The sequence below is a fragment of the Panthera tigris genome, chromosome A3 (assembly GCF_018350195.1).
Source record: "Panthera tigris isolate Pti1 chromosome A3, P.tigris_Pti1_mat1.1, whole genome shotgun sequence".
Taxonomy (NCBI): Eukaryota; Metazoa; Chordata; class Mammalia; order Carnivora; family Felidae; genus Panthera; species Panthera tigris.
This window is the reverse complement of record NC_056662.1, coordinates 41,153,514-41,175,829: the sequence shown is the minus strand read 5'-3', so window position 1 is coordinate 41,175,829 and position 22,316 is coordinate 41,153,514. Positions and strand designations below refer to the sequence as shown.

Here is a 22,316-nt window from a genome sequence, read left to right as displayed (position 1 = left end):
AATAGAGGGCTTGTTGTTAGCACACAGCTCTGTCTCGCAGCAGGGAGTTGTTCTGCTTCCAAGGCAGAAGGAATGCTAGGTAATCATCAAACACATTTCATTTTTCTGCCGGGTACTTGGCCAACCTACATGTTGCAGGAGTTAGAGTGGGTGACTGGGTATGGCCACGAATGGTGGGCAGGCATTCTGCAATCCCTCCTGTGCTTGGGTCCTAATAATTATCTTTTCTTGTTGCATGGTGACCTGGGAGAAAACTTGCCCAAGGTGACAGAGCCACAGGATGGAGGAAACAGGGGTCCAGGCATCACTGCCCAGAAGGAGAGTTGCCCAACTCACAAGGGGCTGTGATGCAAGTGAAAAGTCAACCTTCACTGTGTTCAGTCATTGGATGGCATTGTTTTCCCGGGGTAGCCTAGCTGATCCTACCTCAACAGCCCAGTCACCACCTACCCTAGGATAAAAATAAGGACCACGGAAACATCAGAACACAATTCTTGCTTTGAGATAGGATCAACCAACAGATTCCCCTCACCCCTTTTTCCTGTATTCTACAGGGGGTAAGCATAATTTCTGAACCAAAGGGAGATCTTACAATAATTTTCTGACCTTTGTTAGTTCTCTTATTGTTGTGATACTTGTCTTCTGGGACAGGGTATAGAGCCTCCTGTTCACATGTGTGATAGTTTAATTTCATCTCTCCTGTGTATTTTTTTCCAAAAAGAAAGAAGAAGAACCCCATTTAGGTAGGCCACCAGCCTCATAGAAAGGGAATTTGCCAAGGGCTTCCCAGAACAAAACTTTAATGAGCACCTAATACATTCCAGGCCCTGGTCTGGTACTTGGGATTCTTCAATGAGCAAAGCAGACAAAAGTCTTCACTGCCACCAAGCCTACCTTTTCCTCATAGAGCAGAGGGAGATTTTCAATAATATTTTATAAAGTGAACTTAATGAAAAGGTAAATTATATGGTATATAAGTGCCAAGGGGGGAAAGGAGCCCGTAAGGAGGGCCAGAGCTGGGTGTCTTTTGCAGCATTAGAGAAAGTGGCCATGATAAGCCTCAATGGGAAAGCTTTGAACAGACTCCAAGGAGGGGAGCAAGGTAGCTATGTATCTCTGGAGGAAGAGAATTCTAGCAAGGCTAACATAAAGCTTTAAGGTGAGAAACATGCCTGGCATCTTTGGGGAAATAACGTGGGGTAGTGAAGACCACGGAGGGCAATAGGAAGAAATGAGTTAGCAGAAGTAATGGACATGCGTGCATGTGTGCGAGACATCACATGGAAACCCTCAGGACATTTTAAGATTTTTATTCTTTAATCAGAGTGAATTGTAAGCCTATTCAGTTACAAGAGCCAGAAACCTAACTCAAACTTGCTTAAAAAGGAAATTTATTGGCTTACATAACTGAATCAGGAAAAAGCTGCCAAAATCTGCAGGTTTACATGCTTACTATAATTTGTGATTTTTTTTCTTTCCCAGTAATCACGTAAAAAGTGTTAGGGAAGTCACTGATTGGTCCAGTTTGGGTCACATGGCCTCTCTAAACCACTCACTGAGCACAGGGAGATAAAATGCTGTGATTGGCCAGTCTGGATCCCATATCTGTCACCTGTAGAGAGTAGGGTTGGAAGGTGAGCTCCAGAAAATACATAAAAGGGTTTTTCTACTAGGCTTAAAAGCTTCATCACCTGAAGTAGCAGGAATGGATACTCAGCAGGCAGACATAATAAATGTCAGCTACAAAAGCATTGTAAACCAGTACGAAGGGAAAGGGAGATTTGATGGCATAGAAACATAGAATTCTAAATGTCAGAAGATACCATGATCACAATTATATGCAGGAAATATATATATTTATTTATATAAATTATATAAATATTTATATAAATTAATATAATATAATATAAATATGTATATAAATAAATATATTTATATAAATATATAATGTATAAGTATATATACATTATATAAATATATATATTATATAAATATACATATACATTATATAAATATATAAACAGTTCAAAAATATCAATTAAAAAAATTCAAAATCCCAAATGACAGATGACCAAATAACACAGATTAATTCCCCAATCAGGAAATACACATAGCTGACAAATCTGCTCAACCTTGTTACACTAGTAAAATAATAATGACAAATCATTTTTCAGACTGACATGTTTTAGGTAGATATTTGTAGGAACCTCAAGGCCAGTGAGCATTCTACAAAATGGGAATACTCATTTTGTTTTTTTTTTTAATTTGTTTAATGTTTATTTATTTATTTATTTATTAAAAAAAATTTTAAAGTTTACTTAATTTTGACAGAGAGAGACAGAGTATGAGCAGGGGAGGGGCAGAGAGAGAGGGAGACACAGGATCTGTAGCAGGCTCCAGACTCCGAGCTCTCAGCACAGAGCCCGATGCAGGGTTCGAACCCACAGACCATGAGATCATGACCTGAGCCAAAGTTGGACACTAAAAGGACTGAGCCATCCAGGTGCCCCCTTGTTTATTTTTGAGAGAGAGAGAATGAGTGGGGAGGGACAGAGAGGGAGACACAGAACTTGAAGGGGGCTCCAGGCTCCAAGCTGTCACACAGCACTTGGCATGGGGCTCAAACCCATGAACTGCAAGATTGTTACCTGAGCTGAAGTCAGATGCTCAATCGACCAAGCCACCCAGGTGCCCGGGGAATTCTCATTTTCTAATTGCTAGAAACCCTAGAAGTCTTCTGAAAATATACCCTGATGAAGATTAAAGTTTGTGATCAAAAGTACTCATTGTAGTTTTATTTAAAATAGGGAATGGGCGCCTGGGAGGCTCAGTCAGTTGAGTGTCCCACTTCGGCTCAGGTCATGGTCTTGCAGTTTGTGAGTTTGAGCCCTGCCTCAGGCTCTGTGCTGACAGCTCAGAGCCTGGAGCCTGTTTTGAATTCCCTGTCTCCCTTTCTCTCTGCCCCGACCCTAATCGTGCTCTCTCTCTCAAAAATAAATAAACATTAAAAAAATTAAAAAAAAATAAAATAAGGAAAATTGTAAATAACCTAAATGTCATAGAATGGAGAAGTGATCATGTAAATTTGAGCCATATGATAAAATACTTCTAAATAACAGGAAAATTCTTGATTGAAAGGAACATGCTTGTGATACGAAGTGAAAAAGCAGTGTGCTATATGATTCCATTATGAAAATACTATGACATAAAAACAAATTGAGAATATTGCCTGTGTTTATTTCTAGATTTTTGACAATTTGTACACATTATTTAGATAGAAATATAGGTAAATAGGTATACCTGCTTAGCTTGGGGGCTTTTTGAGATCTTTTCTCATTTCTGCCATATATTTGTTTATATGGATTTTCTGCTTCATGATGTATCAATTTGGGTAATTTTTATTTCAAAAACATATCCATTTTCTTTGACTATTATTAGTTATATTGTTATGTATAAATTTAATGTCATTGTACTTAAAATTTCTACATTGCTATGCTTTTTAAATTATTCATGACAGTTTATTTATTTATTTAATGGATTTCCAAAGAATCCATAGATCTAACATTTTACTGTTTAAAAAATTTCTTAGTTCATTATATATATATATTATAATATATACATAATATATCTATTTCACTATATATGTGTATATATATATATATATTAGTTTTTATTTTCTTTGGATCTTTTTATTTTTCTAAAATCTAAATTTGAATGTTTTTAAATGTATTTTCTCTCTCTCTCTTCATTTCAATTAAGACATTTAAGACTAAATTTCTGGACAACCTGGAAGATGGCGGCGTAGGAGGATGCTGGGCTCACCGCGCGTCCTGCTGATCACTTAGATTCCACCTACACCTGCCTAAAGAACCCAGAAAACCGCCAGAGGATTAGCAGAACGGAGTCTCCAGAGCCAAGCCCAAGGAAGAGGGTAGGAAGGGCGTCGAGGCGGTGCTCGCTCCACGGACTGGCGGGAGGGAGCCAGGGCGGAGGGGCGGCTCGCAAGCCAAGCAGAGCCCCCAAGTCTGGCTGGCAAAAGCGGAGGGGCCAGACGGACTGTGTTCCGACAGCAAACGCGACTTAGCGTCTGGGAGGTCATAAGTTAACAGCTCTGCTCAGAAAGCGGGAAGGCTGGAGGACAAAGGGAGGGAGAGCTGCTGAGCCCCCTGACGGCAGAGCTCAGCTTGGCGGGGAACAAAGGTGCTCGCCAGCGCCATCTCCCCCGCCCATCCCCCAGCCAAAATCCCAAAGAGAACCAGTTCCTGCCAGGGAACTTGCTCGCTCCGCGCAAACACCCAACTCTGTGCTTCTGCGGAGCCAAACCTCCGGCAGCGGATCTGACTCCCTCCCGCTGCCACAGGGCCCCTCCTGAAGTGGATCACCTAAGGAGAAGCGAGCTAAGCCTGCCCCTCCTGCCCCCGTGCACCTTGCCTACCCACCCCAGCTAATACGCCAGATCCCCAGCACCACAAGCCTGGCAGTGTGCAAGTAGCCCAGATGGGCCACGCCACCCCACAGTGAATCCCGCCCCTAGGAGAGGGGAAGAGAAGGCACACACCAGTCTGACTGTGGCCCCAGCGGTGGGCTGGGGGCAGACATCAGGTCAGACTGCGGCCCCGCCCACCAACTCCAGTTATACACCACAGCACAGGGGAAGTGCCCTGCAGGTCCTTACCACTCCAGGGACTATCCAAAATGACCAAACGGAAGAATTCCCCTCAGAAGAATCTCCAGGAAATAACAACAGCTAATGAACTGATCAAAAAGGATTTAACTAATATAACAGAAAGTGAATTTAGAATAATAGTCATAAAATTAATCGCTGGGCTTGAAAACAGTATACAGGACAGCAGAGAATCTCTTGCCACAGAGATCAAGGGACTAAGGAACAGTCACGAGGAGCTGAAAAGTGCTTTAAACGAAATGCAAAACAAAATGGAAACGACGACAGATCGGATTGAAGAGGCAGAGGAGAGAATAGGTGAACTAGAAGATAAAGTTATGGAAAAAGAGGAAGCTGAGAGAAAGAGAGATAAAAAAATCCAGGAGTATGAGGGAAAAATTAGAGAACTAAGTGATACACTAAAAAGAAATAATATATGCATAATTGGTATCCCAGAGGAGGAAGAGAGAGGGAAAGGTGCTGAAGGGGTACTTGAAGAAATTATAGCTGAGAACTTCCCTGAACTGGGGAAGGAAAAAGGCATTGAAATCCAAGAGGAACAGAGAACTCCCTTCAGACGTAACTTGAATCAATCTTCTGCACGACATATCATAGTGAAACTGGCAAAATACAAGGATAAAAAGAAAATTCTGAAAGCAGCAAGGGATAAACGTGCCCTCACATATAAAGGGAGACCTATAAGACTCGTGACTGATCTCTCCTTTGAAACTTGGCAGGCCAGAAAGGCTTGGCACGATATCTTCAGTGTGCTAAACAGAAAAAATATGCAGCCGAGAATCCTTTATCCAGCAAGTCTGTCATTTAGAATAGAAGGAGAGATAAAGGTCTTCCCAAACAAACAAAAACTGAAGGAATTTGTCACCACGAAACCAGCCCTACAAGAGATCCTAAGGGGGATCCTGTGAGACAAAGTACCAAAGACATCACTACAAGCATAAAACATACAGACATCACAATGACTCTAAATCTGTATCTTTCTATAATAACACTGAATGTAAATGGATTAAATGCGCCAACCAAAAGACATAGGGTATCAGAATGGATAAAAAAACAACACCCATCTATTTGCTGTCTACAAGAGACTCATTTTAGATCTGAGGACACCTTTAGATTGAGAGTGAGGGGATGGAGAACTATTTATCATGCTACTGGAAGCCAAAAGAAAGCTGGAGTAGCCATACTTATATCAGACAAACTAGACTTTAAATTAAAGGCTGTAACAAGAGATGAAGAAGGGCATTATATAATAATTACAGGGTCTATCCATCAGGAAGAGCTAACAATTATAAATGTCTATGCGCCGAATACCGGAGTCCCCAGATATATAAAACAATTACTCATAAACATAAGCAACCTTATTGATAAGAATGTGGTCATTGCAGGGGACTTTAACACCCCACTTACAGAAATGGATAGATCATCTAGACACATGGTCAATAAAGAAACAAGGGCCCTGAATGATACATTGGATCAGATGGACTTGACAGATATATTTAGAACTCTGCATCCCAAAGCAACAGAATATACTTTCTTCTCGAGTGCACATGGAACATTCTCCAAGATAGATCATATACTGGGTCACAAAACAGCCCTTCATAAGTTTACAAGAATTGAAATTATACCATGCATACTTTCAGACCACAATGCTATGAAGCTTGAAATCAACCACAGGAAAAAGTCTGGAAAACCTCCAAAAGCATGGAGGTTAAAGAACACCCTACTAAAGAATGAGTGCGTCAACCAGGCAATTAGAGAAGAAATTAAAAAATATATGGAAACAAACGAAAATGAAAATACAACAATCCAAACGCTTTGGGACACAGGGAAGGCAGTCCTGAGAGGAAAATACATTGCAATCCAGGCCTATCTCAAGAAACAAGAAATATCCCAAATACAAAATCTAACAGCACAACTAAAGGAAATAGAAGCAGAACAGCAAAGACACCCCAAACCCAGCAGAAGAAGAGAAATCATAAAGATCAGAGCAGAAATAAACAATATAGAATCTAAAAAAACTATAGAGCAGATCAATGAAACCAAGAGTTGGTTTTTTGAAAAAATAAACAAAATTGATAAACCTCTAGCCAGGCTTCTCAAAAAGAAAAGGGAGATGACCCAAATAGATAAAATCATGAATGAAAATGGAATGATTACAACCAACCCCTCAGAGATACAAACAATTATCAGGGAATACTATGAAAAATTATATGCCAACAAATTGGACAACCTGGAAGAAATGGACAAATTCCTAAACACCCACACTCTTCCAAAACTCAATCAGGAGGAAATAGAAAGCTTGAACAGACCCATAACCAGCGAAGAAATTGAATCGGTTATCAAAAATCTCCCAACAAATAAGAGTCCAGGACCAGATGGCTTCCCAGGGGAGTTCTACCAGACGTTTAAAGCAGAGATAATACCTATCCTTCTCAAGCTATTCCAAGAAATAGAAAGGGAAGGAAAACTTCCAGACTCATTCTATGAAGCCAGTATTACTTTGATTCCTAAACCAGATAGAGACCCAGTAAAAAAAGAGAACTACAGGCCAATATCCCTGATGAATATGGATGCAAAAATTCTCAATAAGATACTAGCAAATCGAATTCAACAGCATATAAAAAGAATTATTCACCATGATCAAGTGGGATTCATTCCTGGGATGCAGGGCTAGTTCAACATTTGCAAATCAATCAACGTGATACATCACATTAACAAAAAAAAAAGAGAAGAACCATATGATCCTGTCAATCGATGCAGAAAAGGCCTTTGACAAAATCCAGCACCCTTTATTAATAAAAACCCTTGAGAAAGTCGGGATAGAAGGAACATACTTAAAGATCATAAAGGCCATTTATGAAAAGCCCACAGCTAACATCATCCTCAACGGGGAAAAACTGAGAGCTTTTTCCCTGAGATCAGGAACACGACAGGGATGCCCACTCTCACCGCTGTTGTTTAACATAGTGTTGGAAGTTCTAGCATCAGCAATCAGACAACAAAAGGAAATCAAAGGCATCAAAATTGGCAAAGATGAAGTCAAGCTTTCGCTTTTTGCAGATGACATGATATTATACATGGAAAATCCGATAGACTCCACCAAAAGTCTGCTAGAACTGATACATGAATTCAGCAAAGTTGCAGGATACAAAATCAATGTACAGAAATCAGTTGCATTCTTATACACTAACAATGAAGCAACAGAAAGACAAATAAAGAAACTGATCCCATTCACAATTGCACCAAGAAGCATCAAATACCTAGGAATAAATCTAACCAAAGATGTAAAAGATCTGTATGCTGAAAACTATAGAAAGCCTATGCAGGTAATTGAAGAAGATATAAAGAAATGGAAAGACATTCCCTGCTCATAGATTGGAAGAATAAATATTGTCAAAATGTCAATACTACCCAAAGCTATCTACACATTCAAGGCAATCCCAATCAAAATTGCACCAGCATTCTTCTCGAAACTAGAACAAGCAATCCTAAAATTCATATGGAACCACAAAAGGCCCCGAATAGCCAAAGTCATTTTGAAGAAGAAGACCAAAGCAGGAGGCATCACAATCCCAGACTTTAGCCTCTACTACAAAGCTGTCATCATCAAGACAGCATGGTATTGGCACAAAAACAGACACATAGACCAATGGAATAGAATAGAAACCCCAGAACTAGACCCACAAACGTATGGCCAACTCATCTTTGACAAAGCAGGAAAGAACATCCAATGGAAAAAAGACAGTCTCTTTAACAAATGGTGCTGGGAGAACTGGACAGCAACATGCAGAAGGTTGAAACTAGACCACTTTCTCACACCATTCACAAAAAAAAACTCAAAATGGATAAAGGACCTGAATGTGAGACAGGAAACCATCAAAACCTTAGAGGAGAAAGCAGGAAAAGACCTCTCTGACCTTAGCCGTAGCAATCTCTTACTCGGCACATCCCCAAAGGCAAGGGAATTAAAAGCAAAAGTGAATTACTGGGACCTTATGAAGATAAAAAGCTTCTGCACAGCAAAGGAAACAACCAACAAAACCAAAAGGCAACCAACGGAATGGGAAAAGATATTTGCAAATGACACATCGGACAAAGGGCTAGTATCCAAAATCTATAAAGAGCTCACCAAACTCCACACCCGAAAAACAAATAACCCAGTGAAGAAATGGGCAGAAAACATGAATAGACGCTTCTCTAAAGAAGACATCCAGATGGCCAACAGGCACATGAAAAGATGTTCAACGTCACTCCTTATCAGGGAAATACAAATCAAAACCACACTCAGATATCACCTCACGCCAGTCAGAGTGGCCAAAATGAACAAATCAGGAGACTATAGATGCTGGAGAGGATGTGGAGAAACAGGAACCCTCTTGCACTGTTGGTGGGAATGTAAATTGGTGCAGCCGCTCTGGAAAGCAGTGTGGAGGTTCCTCAGAAAATTAAAAATAAACCTACCCTATGACCCAGCAATAGCACTGCTAGGAATTTACCCAAGGGATACAGGAGTACTGATGCATAGGGGCACTTGTACCCCAATGTTTATAGCAGCACTCTCAACAATAGCCAAACTATGGAAAGAGCCTAAATGTCCATCAACTGATGAATGGATAAAGAAATTGTGGTTTATATACACAATGGAGTACTACGTGGCAATGAGAAAGAATGAAATATGGCCCTTTGTAGCAACGTGGATGGAACTGGAGAGTGTGATGCTAAGTGAAATAAGCCATACAGAGAAAGACAGATACCATATGGTTTCACTCTTATGTGGATCCTGAGAAACGTAACAGAAACCATTGGGGGAGGGGAAGGAAAAAAAAAAAAAGAGGTTAGAGTGGAAGAGAGCCAAAGCATAAGAGACTGTTAAAAACTGAGAACAAACTGAGGGTTGATGGGGGGTGGGAGGGAGGGCAGGGTGGGTGATGGGTATTGAGGAGGGCACCTTTTGGGATGAGCACTGGGTGTTGTATGGAAACCAATTTGACAGTAAATTTCATATATTAAAAAATAAATAAATAAAAAAAGACTAAATTTCTCTTTAAGTATAATTTTCGCTATATCCCACATTTTTGTATAGTGGTATTTTTTGTGATTTTCTAAATAGTCCATAATTTTATTCTTGATGCCCTCCTTCACAAAATATTTAAGAAATTACTTTTAAAATATTATAATAACTATTGTTTTAACCTTCAAATTTATTTGCTAATTGTTAGTTTTATTGCATAGTGATTAGAAAATAAGGCCTTTATCTAAGAGGTGGGGGCATAACAATTTAAGTGGCAAGAAATAGCCTCAGTGGAGAATTTAAACCTTGAATCTGACCAAATCATTTTCCCCAAATTAGTTCCCTAAACTGGAAAAGCTGACAACTATAACTGACAGATTAAATTCTTTTTCCATATTTCCCTCTAACTAGTTAGATAGAGGCTTGGAAATACGGTAAGTTCAGTTGGTGGGAAAAAAAAATGACATTATTTTGCATATCTGAGGCTAGTCGTATGAATTTTTACCCCTGCCTTGTAAACAAATAAGCAATTACAAATTATTGTAAGTTTCCTGAAGTAGCAAATATGATGTTAGGTAGACAAACACGAGACATCTCTAGAAGTGATGTCACAGGTGAGATCTCGAGGCTGGCTAGGTACTAGCCAAGTGACAATGGGGAAAAAAGAAATTTCAACTTCAAAGTCCATGAGCCTGGTGAGAATTTGGGCTATTCTAGGAATGGGCAGGAGGCCAGTGTGTTGGCAGCATTGTGAGCCAAGTTGACAGTCCCACAAGTTGAAGTTGGAGAGGCAGATTGTATAGATTTGTGAACTTATTTAAATGCTTCATACAGGTTAGGTTGTACTAGGGTAACAAATGGTGCCTGAATCTCAAAGGACAGGTTTATTTCCCATTCATGTCACCTCAGTGGGGCTTGAGTGACACTCCACATCTTCACACTGGGTTCTCTGCTGACACAGCAGCCTACCTGGGATATTGCTGGTCATTGTGGTAGAAGGGGAAAAAAGAGCATGCATCTTGAAGTTTCTACCTGAAATGTCACATGCCATTCCTGCCCATATATCATTGGCCAAAGCAAATTACATCATCAAGTTCAATGTCAGTGGGGTGAGGAAGCATACTCCTCTCCCCATGGAAGGAAAGTATATACTGGTATAATCTCCTTGTAAATCTATATTTCTCCACGCACGTTAACCGAAAGATAGAGTTGTACCCCCTTTCTACTTTAGTCATAGGTCCACTTGAGTTATTATCGGAAAATGATTACTTAAAAAGATTTATACTCTGTCAGTACTTCGTGTGTGCAAATTTTAAGAACTCGAATCTCTTATTTCTCTAAATTTTATAAAATAATTCTTTCTTATTCTCATGGATTCTTCATTTAGGGGCAAAATTTAAATCAACTTCAGTAGAAAGGATTTCATATTTACTACCCAGTCGTAAGGATCATCTGTTCTTTTGGTAAAAGAGTCTTGAGCTCAATAAAAGACCATTTGTCTACAGTGTCAAATAGCAAAATCTAATGCTAATAATTTACCAAGTGCTTTTCCAAGTGGTGACATATAATATCTTGGCACTTTATGTTTAAATTTGTAAGAGAGTTCAGGAATGTATCAGTATTTCCATCTGTCAAACCAAGAGATAGAGGCACATTGCTTCTCAAGGTCCCACAGCTTGCCAGAGTCCAGACTAGAACAACGTAATGGGTGTCCTTGTCCCTTTTAGTCCTGAGAACCACCAGTAAATTTAAACAACATTTAATGACACCTTTGAATAAAGTAAGGCAGAGGGGCAGGAGTGGTGGGGGAGAAACGTAAGAGTGACGGGCCAAGAGACTGAAAATTTCACGTTGCTAAAAAACTGCATCTGGCAATGCTAGAATCATGTTAAATTATCTCTGCTGTCACTTGGGGGCATTTTTGTTGACGTTGCCCATTGCCGCATAAGACTATGATTTTTTTCTCATCGAACCTTGTTCATTTTTGGAAAAATGCTCCTCTGCTAAAACGGTTTTAAAAAGCTTATTCTCCTTTAACTATTAAGTCTCTGGCTTTGTTGGATAAGGGGATTGACTTTTATTACTGCCTTCTAGAACAATAAAACTGAAAGCACCTCTTCTGGAGGAGATGGAGGGAATTAAATTTGATGGAATGCAGATTTCCATTTTCAAAAAAACTTTGAGTTTTTCCCATAGCTACTTTTTGTTGATCCATTGCCAAACTCTCTAACAATTGCGTAATTCAATCAAAATTCCATCAATAGACTGAGGAGGATCATGGTTGTAGTGATCACATAGCCAGCACAGTGGCTGTCTCATAGAAGGTTCTCGAAAAGAATTCCAGTAATGGATGGTGGGCTCTAAAGGACGAACCCATGTCCATAGAATCATGGGCTTCATCTCAGCAACTCCTATCTTGCACTCCTATCAGAAGCTGTTGGAAGGGTAGTTATCTAGTAGCATTCAGAGAAAAAAAATCGACATTTGGACTTCTGTCTGTACAAACTGTAGTTTAGTTTTGAAAAGCATGGCCAAAACATTGACCAGTCTCAATAAGGGAAGATTATTGATAAGTTAAAGCTTATTTAGAGGGGAGATTTTAAATATACATATTTGCAACCAAATATATAGTATTAAAAGAACATTTTGAGTTATTAATTGCTTACGCTGAGGAACAAATTTCACAAAACACAGATAATTGCACCTTATCTTCTCAAACAAATTTTATTCATATTCTGCTCTAACAAATATAGTATGAAGGCAACAATTGTTTAAGTTTCTTAGTGTATGGCACAGATGAAAAGAAACAAACAGATTTAGAAGCAGTTCAGCATTTAAATGCTGGTTTAACAAAAGAGGCACGTATTATTCTATTTAGCAGTTTATACCAGATATCAGAAGACATTTTTTTTTCCTTGCAAGCAACAGACTACATTTATTTGCAGTAAGTAAAAACATATCTTGATCAAGAAAATTACTTTTTTTTCTGATTTTCCTTTATATCACAAATGTCAGGGTAAGGCAAATCCTTAATGAATCATATGATAAAAACCCTATTCCCCAAGAAAATATATTGAACATATTCTGCTAACTTTGTTATTTTTCAAAGCAAAGCTGACATGCACCACATACAGAGAAAAGTCATTTCAAATCAAGTGCATCAAGCAGAACTGTATTAATTCACAAAGAGGCTTTTCAGTATTTCATAGAAAGATTTACAATTAGCTGCGGTGACTAATATGTGACCCAGTATCACAGACGGTATTTGGGATGCCTCCTTTGTAAGCTTTTATGAAAGAAGGTTTGTCCATCATCTGAATAGTTACCAGCTAGAGGAAAAGCCCCTTTGCCTCTCCTAAAATGGACTACCTTTCTAATTAGAACTATAGGTTTCCCCTGCTATCTGAAAGTAGTGTTCCTCTGAAACCTTCCTTAAGCCGAAATGATGTAAAGCAAAGAAACAAGTACTATTAATTTATATGGAAACATTTTTTGAGCCTTCCCAGGCCCTTTTCTGATACCATAGGGCACATCTTGCTAACAGATACAAAATAAAATGAGGTAAAGTACAGATGCTCACAGACGCAATTCAAAGCTATGGCGGCTTGATGCTGAGATGCGGAGTGTAGTTCCCAGGGAAGGAGCTGGGCGGTGCCACTCTCACTGCTTCTATTTTTCATAAAAGCAAAAACCCTCTTTGGATTTCTTTAGGTTCATGGTAGCAGGCAGGCCTTTATGTAGGCCTTTCATAAAAGCAAAGTGGATAATGTGATTTCAAAAAGGCAGGGATACCTATATTATGTTGAAAGCCCACTTTGATCCTCTATATGCAAACATGACTAATATGGGGCTATTTTTCTCCCCCTCTCCCTCCTGTAACTCATCATGACACATAACCTGGAGGAAGTGTGGCTGGAAATTTACACCCAGGGTTCATGTGCAGGAGAATCAACCAGCCTTTTGAATTTTCCGTTGTATAGCCTGTTCAATGACAGCACCAGCGAAAAAAAGGTTCCCTGTGTTGAGGTGTCTTCGATCTGGCCAACAGCTAAATTTTTTAATATTTTACTATTGAAATGGAAAGTAACTTCATTGTTTTAAAGTGTAAAATCTTATAGCCAAATAGCAACCAAAGGGCATAACGAGGCAAAGATGGAAACACAATTTAATCAGAAGATAAAGTTGAAACAAATTCAGGAGTGGGGCTGATGATATTTACTCCTCATTCTCTTAGTTTCCTTCTCAAAGATTACTTTCCTTTTCCTGCAGTTTTCAGGCAGAGAACTCAACTGCCTCCTACCCAACCCACATTTAAAAATGAATGAATAAAATGGCTGTCACTGATGATAAAGAGAACACTCCGACTGAAATAATTTCAATCTCCACTGTTCCTAACAGGGACATTAAGTCGCTTTTATCTTTGTCCATTGAGAAGTCCCCATCCCTCTTGTCTCCTTCATGCTGTTTTCAGTCATAACTCATTACTGAATATGAGTAGCACTAACATTTGAGTCATAGGACAATGCGCTCCTAGCATACACACTTGTCAAGTCCTTTACAAGAATTATGGTGACTTTCAATTAAGTTATAAAGATAACATGAAATATAGAAACTATCAGTATTCATATGGCTTCATTTCTTGGATTACTTAAAATGGGACTTTTCCTTGCTTTTCTAGAAAGCTATGTCTAATGGCAGTAGGGGGCATATATATTTCCATATCAAACTGTAGAATAATGGCAGAGGGAGAAATAGCCACGTTCCAAAATTATGAGGTCCCTTAAATATTATTCCTGCTAGGCTGATAAGCAGCTCCGTTTTTAAAAATACAGGATGTTAGAACATGTTACATATGCAGAAATATAACTTGCTAATTATCCCAATATACCAAATAAGCCATCCAAATGCACAACAAATTCAGAAAGGCCAAAAGAAAATTGATAGAAAGATAAGAAGGTAAATTTTCCATAGAGGAAAGATCAAAACTGAAGAACTCCATGGAATATTTAGAAAACAGAACACCCTTTTATTTTAGAAATATTCAATTTGATCCATTACTTTTCTCCCTTTCTCTCTAGGTATATCTTAGAATTTTAAAGATCTTATAAGGAGGATGAATTTAAGAAGATGTGCGAGAAGTTATATTAGTTTCCTCAGGAAAAAAATAGATTGTTCTTAGAACCCAGGAAGGCTATTGGAAGCAGGCCATTTTGCCTCATGAGGGTCGCTATGCATGTTGGCTCTGGGATAGACATTTGTGACAACTTCTGATTTCCTCCTGGGCTCCTCATCCCTTGTGCCCACTGTACCCCAGGAATCTTGCCTTATTGATACTGCTGTTCCCCTTCAAGGCCATAATTGAGGGATTTCTGGGAGAGGGGATGGGCCATCAAAGTAGTTTTGGATTTGGCATGAACAAACCAGACCATTTAGAAGTAAGCCAGAACTGCAAGCAAGACCTCAAACTGCCTCTGACTTCAATGAGCATCTTTCTGCGGGCAGTCAAACCTTGGGTAAAGACAAGAAGTTCTTTTATGAAAAGCATATATAGAAGGAGAAATTTCAAGTAGGACTTTTAATATTTATTGGCATACATTTGGGTTCTGAACGCAGGAGCCCTTTCTCTTAACTGAAACACTTAGAAAAGTGTCAACCCTTACAACCGTGTCACAAAGAGTCTCAGTAGTGGGCTCTATGTTGAAGCACACAATAAAGACCTCATGACCTAGGTGAGCCTTGCTGAAAGTCAGGGTCAAAGCATGGACCTGCTATCCTGGCTACTAAGGAAAAGACTCTGATGGCTGCCGGGGTCTGCTTTTGTTGTTATGTCTCTGCACTCTGCTGTGGATTAAATCCTGCTTCCACATTCCTCATTAACCACATGGAACAGAATTGTATCTTGGGAATCCCTGAATAAAATATCATTTTCAATTCATCACCCTGACCCTTTTCCAAGTGATTTCTGAGCATTTTGCCCATTTTCTACCCTGCCTCCTTTGTCTGTGGATTATTCTGATATCGGGCTCGACGACACCTGAAATTTAGCTTGCTGTTTATCAATCATCTTCTCTTTCTTTGAAGAAACCACAGTATCGACCAGCTTTGTGAAATAATCAAGAAAGCAGACAGGGGCCAGGATACACATGTGAGGGTTACACCGTGCCACTGTGACCCTGGGAAAGGTCATGAGAGAAAAAACAGAAATTACAGGGATAGCGCCTGAAAGATGCATTAACATGGGTCCCATCACTAAATTAAAGGAAACTTTTTTTTTCTTTTTCTTTTTTCTTTTTTTTTTTTTCTTTCTTTTTCTGCAGGTGAACAGAACAAAATGCAGCTGGAGAAATTAGAGCAAAGGATTCTAGGCCCTTCCCTGGGACGTGCCCTGCCCACACCTCCCTCCTCCACAGCTAGCACTACTGTCTTCCTACACCCACCCCCCCCCCCCCCCCCAGGGCCAGGAGAGGCCTGCGATGCTGAGGACTGTGATTTACTTCCATTTCTTTGTTCCTTTGCTTCATCTTGTGCCCCTGCCAAAGACAAGGAGAAACCATTTGTTAGATTAAAGATAATAGATTTCATAGACTTAGCAGGGAATGTCTTTTTAACACAGTCACAGTCATTTAAATGTTTCTTACCCCTCAAACAAGCCTAGGAATATCTTGGACTATCAAAGAGCTTTGGATATCTGAGCTGTGATTGCTGGCACACAGTATCTTTAAAGAGCATATAAATCACTGCTAATAAATGTATGCCACATTCATGACTTGGTTCCGCTGATGGGGACGATTAACTCAAGTCTTCAAAGTAGTCTTTGAAAGACCTAATCTTGCATTGCTGTGTCCTCCTTTCTTGGGTCCATTCATATGCTCTTATTTCCAGGGTTCCATAGATAAATAATAGTAACAATGTACATAATGCAGATTTGCAAAAGTTATTGATGGCTATACTACCACTTTGAGATCTTACTAAGTCTCTGCTGTGTCCCCCACCTGAGAGAGAACTCTAAGAAGATACTGTGCCTTAGAAGCGTTGATATTCTTTACATTTTCAGATTTTAAAAAGGTGAGGTATAACCCACATATAGGAAATGCACAGATCTTAAGCATACTTCGACCTGTTTTGCAAAACACATACATTTAACCTACACCGCTATCAAGATATAAAACATTCCCGTCACCCCAAAAGTACCCTTTCCAACTATTAATCCCACCCCTGCTCGAACCAACAATTGATCTGATTTCTATCACTGTAAATTACTATGTTTCTGCATGGAAGAACTGCAGCAGATGATCTCTGAGTTGATTTTCTATCTGGTGTCCTATGAATCTGTAAAAAAGTATTCTTTTAGGTGTGTATGTGTAAATGAAAGCAATATAATGCTTGTGGCATATGGTATTTAAAATAGCCAAAAGTAAATGAGAAGAAAAAATCCTGTATCATTCCTCCATGGATAACTTTTTTGGTTAATATTGTGGAGTATTTCCTTATAGTATTTTTCTATATCTCTCTAATACATATATACACAATTATATATTTTAATTTTAAAAAATGAAAATTGCAAATGTAAAGAAACTTATAAACGGTATAACATACCTAGTATGTATTCCCTATCCATATTTAATATATGCTAATATTTTTCAAATTTCCTTGCAATCTTTACTTTTCAAAAATAAAAGATGCAGGTAAATTATTTATAGATAAATTAATGTAATTTATAGATAAGTTAAAAATATTTCTCTTCCTTCCCAGAGATTACCAAATCCTAGTTTCATTGTGAATCAACTTTCACATTTTTATACTTTTACACAAATATATACTCACAAATACACACATAATAGAGGGTATATAGTATTACTTTGTGTATTATAAAATGTACATGGGCACCTGGATGGCTCAGTGGGTTGAGCATCTGACTCTTGGTTTCAGTTCAGGTCATGAGCCCAAGGTCATGGGATTGAGCCTTGCATTGGGCTCTGCACTGGGCATGAAGCCTGCTTGGGATTCTCTCTCTCTCTCTCTCTCTCTCTCTCTCTCTCTCCTTCTCTGTCTCTCTCTCCTTTTCTCTCTCTACCTCTCTTTCTCTCTCTCTCCCTTTTCCCCTCTCCCTCACTCGCACTTTCTTTCCCTCTTTCTCTCTCTGTCAAATAAAAAAAAATTTAAATATTTTTTTTAACATTTATTTATTTTTGACAGATGGAGTGAGACAGAGCATGAGTGGGGTAGCTGTGGAGACAGAGAGAGACACAGAATCCGAAGCAGGCTCCAGGCTCTGAGCTGTCAGCACAGAGCCTGACGTGGGGCTCGAACCCATGGACTGTGAGATTATGGCCTCAGCTGAAGTTAGACACTTAACCAACTGAGCCACCCAGGCACCCCAAAATTAAAAAAAAAATAAAATGCACATAAACAGTAATTTTGTTTTGCCCTGTTTTTAGCCACCCACTGATTATTATTATAAATGTATGGTCAATATATCCTTTGATTATGCCTTTGTGTTTACCATTCTCCTTGGCTTACAATTGTTTCCTTCACCTTCATCTTTCCTCTGGGCTTAGTTTTCTTCTCACTGTTATGCATCTGTTAGTAGCTTTTAGAGATAGAGTATGTGAGTAGCAAACTTTTCTTTTCTTCCTAAAAATGGCAGTTACTATCTTCTTAAATGATAGTGGAACTAGGAGAGAACTGCACACTGACAATTATTTTTATCCGTGTTTTGAAAACTCAGAATTATTCCACTATCTTCTGAATTAAATTCTTGATGTGGGGAAGCCTGCTGGCCATACCATACTTATTTCTTTATAGGTTAACTCTCCTTTCCCTGTAGTTGTTTCACGTTTTTTCTCCTTGTTCTCTGCTGTTGTGCAATGCCTATTTGTGGGTTTATTTTAAATACGTCCTGCTTGCAACTTATTATTCTTCTTTGAACTTAAAACTCATGACTTTTGTCAATTCTGATAAATCCTCAGCCATTATCTTTCAGACACTATCTACTCTCTCCTTTTAGAACATGTTTTGAGCACAAACATCTTGGCCCCTCTCCTTCCAGCCTTCATGTCTCTTTATGTGTCATTCACATCGCCATATGTCTATTTGCTTTTTCAAATGGTTCTTATTTTTTCAGAGCACTGCTCTCTTCTTACAGTTTTATATCTGCTTTTTATCTTTTTTTTTGTCATTTAAGTGTACTTATTTTATAAAATCTTCAGAATTCTCTACTCTAAAATTATCACAGCACTAATCATCCTTTAAGTTTCCCCACTGATTCTCATTCATGGTAGGTCATTTCCTTGTGTGTTTTGTAAGACGTCAAATTGTGAATTCATCATCCGAGAATTTTTTTTCCTTTGTAGGAATTCCAAGTGATAGTTGCACATTTCAATGTGTTATTGACAGCAGGGGTGGTACTGTCTATAATCAACTATTAAATTAATTCTCAGTCTGTGTATTTCTGTATGACTTTTGATGGCATAAATTTGTGTTTCAAATTCATGGTGCATTTGTGTTTTCTACTTGTCACAGGAACCTTTTTCCTTCCCCTCATGGCACCCTTGGGCTGACACAGGTCTCCTTGTTAACTTCTTGAGCTGGAAATCCCAGGTTTATTTAGGTAGAGTTATCAGTTATAACTTCTTACCCTGAGTGGCTCAAGGTCCTAGGTGGACATTAGTAAGCAAGGGTCTAGCCATAGGGCCTATTTCTGCATCAACAACCGAACTGTAGCCCTTAGGGCTACTGTGTCTTCAGCTTACCACATTACAGCTTTGGATTTCAAATTCCTCTTTATATCTGGCACCTTTGTTTTCATGTCAGTTGAGCTAGCTAGGTATTTAAACATTTTTTGTTATAATTTATTTCTCATTTCTAAACTTTTGTATTAGGAGACATTCTGCATCACCTCACCTTTCCAGTTACCTGTTGCTACATAACAAGTCACCCCAAAACTTAGTGGCTAAAACATCATGGCTTGTTATTTTTCAATGTTCTATAGTCTGGTCTTGGCTCAGCTGGGCAGTTTATCTGTTCCAGGTGGTCTCCATTGGGGTCAGAACACCCAAAATGGCCCTCAGTTCTAGAATCTTCCTCCCTGGGGTCTTTGTCCTTCTATAGTAGTGTTTGAGTTTCTTACAGGATGGTTGGGTTCCAAGATCAAGCATTCTGAGAGTGTAAACATGGAAGTTACAGGGCCTCTTAAAATGCACCTAGGTAGCTGCCAAACTCAGCCTGCCATGTTTCTCTAGAACCAAAGGTTCAGATTCTTTAACCACCTTTCCATGACCTCAAATACCTGTTTAAAACTTATTTTTATTTGGCAAAGTGTTCTATTGATTTGCTGAGTCATTCCCCTATTCCCATTTATGATACTCCTGATTCTTTACAATTATAAATTACACAACACTAAAATATTCTTGCATCATATCTTGGAACTCTGTAATTCTAATTCGATTTCACTGTATTTCTTCCATTTCCTGAATGTGTGATACACAGAACTAAAAGTCCCTTCTTTCTTTTGAACTACCACATAACCTCTACAAATTCAGCTGTCTAAATATTTCTGTGGGAATTACTGAAGTTCCTCAGATCATACTGTTCTCTGTGACAACTGTGTTCAGAAACTCTCTACTGTTTAGGGAGCAGTATGGTGTCATCAAATAACTGTCCTGGGAGTATCTGAACTTCCGTTGATCATCCAAGTGACCCTGTGTAAGTCACTTCTCCTTCCTGGAATTGAGTTTCCTTAAACTAATATTGAACTTTAAGTTTTGACAACTTACTCTTTTGGGTAAAGAGATTGATTCATGTTCATGGTCAAAGAAAATATTTTGACATTAACCAAGGAAAACATTGATCTGGATAATTTATTTAGATATTGATCACACAGGAAAATAATAGTGTCTGTAAGAAAAATTCTAGAAAGAAGTTTATAGTTTGTTGGCAATAAAAGGGCGAAAGGTAAGGCAACACTGAGGAACCTGCATTTAAATTGTTCAGGCTTAGCCTCACTTCATTACTTTTAAATGGAAACTTCTTTACTGTATCATTTCTTCAACCTAACAGGATAATTTTAAATACATGAACAAGGTTTAAAAAAAGGAGAAATGTTTATAAGACCATATTTGTATGAGTTTTAATTTTTTAGCAGTGCTATACTATACATGTATAGGTACTACATTTGTATGTATTACACAAATGCTATTATATTTAGTTTTAAATGATGTTCAAGACCACGATGGGAAGGACAGGTGCCTACTTTCATATATTCTCAAGCTTTATTCTACTGTGATGTTGGAACTCAAGTCTGGAGCAACATGGTCTTCTGGGTGAGTGTAGAGGCCCACCGAGAAGAGGCCAGGGAGTGCAGGAAGGTGCTAAGAGGCAATGGTGTGAACACAATTGTGTCTCACACTGGATGACCCACAATTCATCTATTTCATAGGGTTTTTTTCACAGTTACTATTTTGAGCTAGGAATCAGAATAGCGAGATTGACTTCTCTAATTCTTCTCACCAGCCCTCAAGATATGGAAAAGGGTTACAGACTACTCATCATTTTAGATAAATTTCACTCTCTGATGAGAGATTTAGAATGGTGGTTTGGAATAACTCCTAAACATGAACTGCTCTGGACTATGATTCTCTCTTTTTTTTTTTTTTAATGTTTATTTATTTTTGAGACAGACACAGACAGAGCATGAATGGGGGAGGGTCAGAGAGAGAGGAAGACACAGAATCCGAAGCAGGCTCCAGGCTCTGAGCTGTCAACACGGAGCCCGATGCAGGGCTCGAACTCATGAACCGTGAGATCGTGACCTAAGCCGAAGTCGGAGGCTCAACCGACTGAGCCACCCAGGTGCCCCAAGGACTATGATTTTCTTGGGGAGTTCCCCAAGGCTCATTCAACTCAACAAACCCCGTGTAGACATACAGGTCCACAGGTAGTGGTGTGACAAGATAGGACACAAGTCAGGCTTGTTTCTGCCCAAACACACTCAAGTGCCTTTCCACATTCTCCAGAGAGAGATATTTAGTGTTACGTTTAAAAACTATTATTTAGTGTTAGTTGTTAAAAACAACTCAGCAGGTAGCTTCTGGAAAAGCTACGCTTCAGAATCAGCTAGGGGTTGCTGAAATAACTTGATCCCTCTGGGAGGCCAGGAGGTTAGATGGATGGAAACATTTTTATCTTGTTGTCAAAACTCAGAAAAGCAGGGAACTGAATATTTGACTACGTTGTGGCTTATTTCCCTCAAAGCATGGTGAGTTTTAAGGGGTTATCCTTGCTCCTTCCACTGTGTTATTTGGTGTAAAGATTTTTAAAGTATAGCCTGAGCCACACTGTGGGACTTGGCAGAACCGAGGGAAATCCAATATACCATTTACAAACACTTCCCATGGCTGGTTTAATCAATTGAAAATCCCACTACAGGGGCAACTTACCTATCAGTTAATCTTCTTGCTGACTCTCTGTTGGGTCATTTACACTGTCAACCTGACTATTCATTTCAACTGTAACCAGAAAGGAAAACAAAAAAGGTTAAATGTTGATTAAACCCAAATCTTTTGAACACATTACAATGGTCTGTGAGTCGTTACATTCCTGATCTCGTGTCTTGTACCTCTTTTC

At 38.9% G+C, this 22,316-nt stretch overlaps 1 protein-coding gene across 1 annotated transcript in view; it reads right to left on the bottom strand.

Annotated features, from left to right (window-relative positions):
• Positions 1-16,148: 16,148 nt before the first annotated feature.
• The window catches only part of MACROD2 (mono-ADP ribosylhydrolase 2), a 2,018,887-nt gene continuing 2,012,719 nt past the window's right edge, over positions 16,149-22,316 (bottom strand). Inside the window, exons 18-19 of the mRNA XM_042980930.1 lie at positions 22,130-22,198; positions 16,149-16,222 (exon numbers count right to left, since the gene is read on the bottom strand). Of these exons, the coding sequence (XP_042836864.1) occupies positions 22,137-22,198 (62 nt within the window). The 3' untranslated portion in view covers positions 16,149-16,222; positions 22,130-22,136. The remainder of the gene's footprint in view (positions 16,223-22,129; positions 22,199-22,316) is intronic.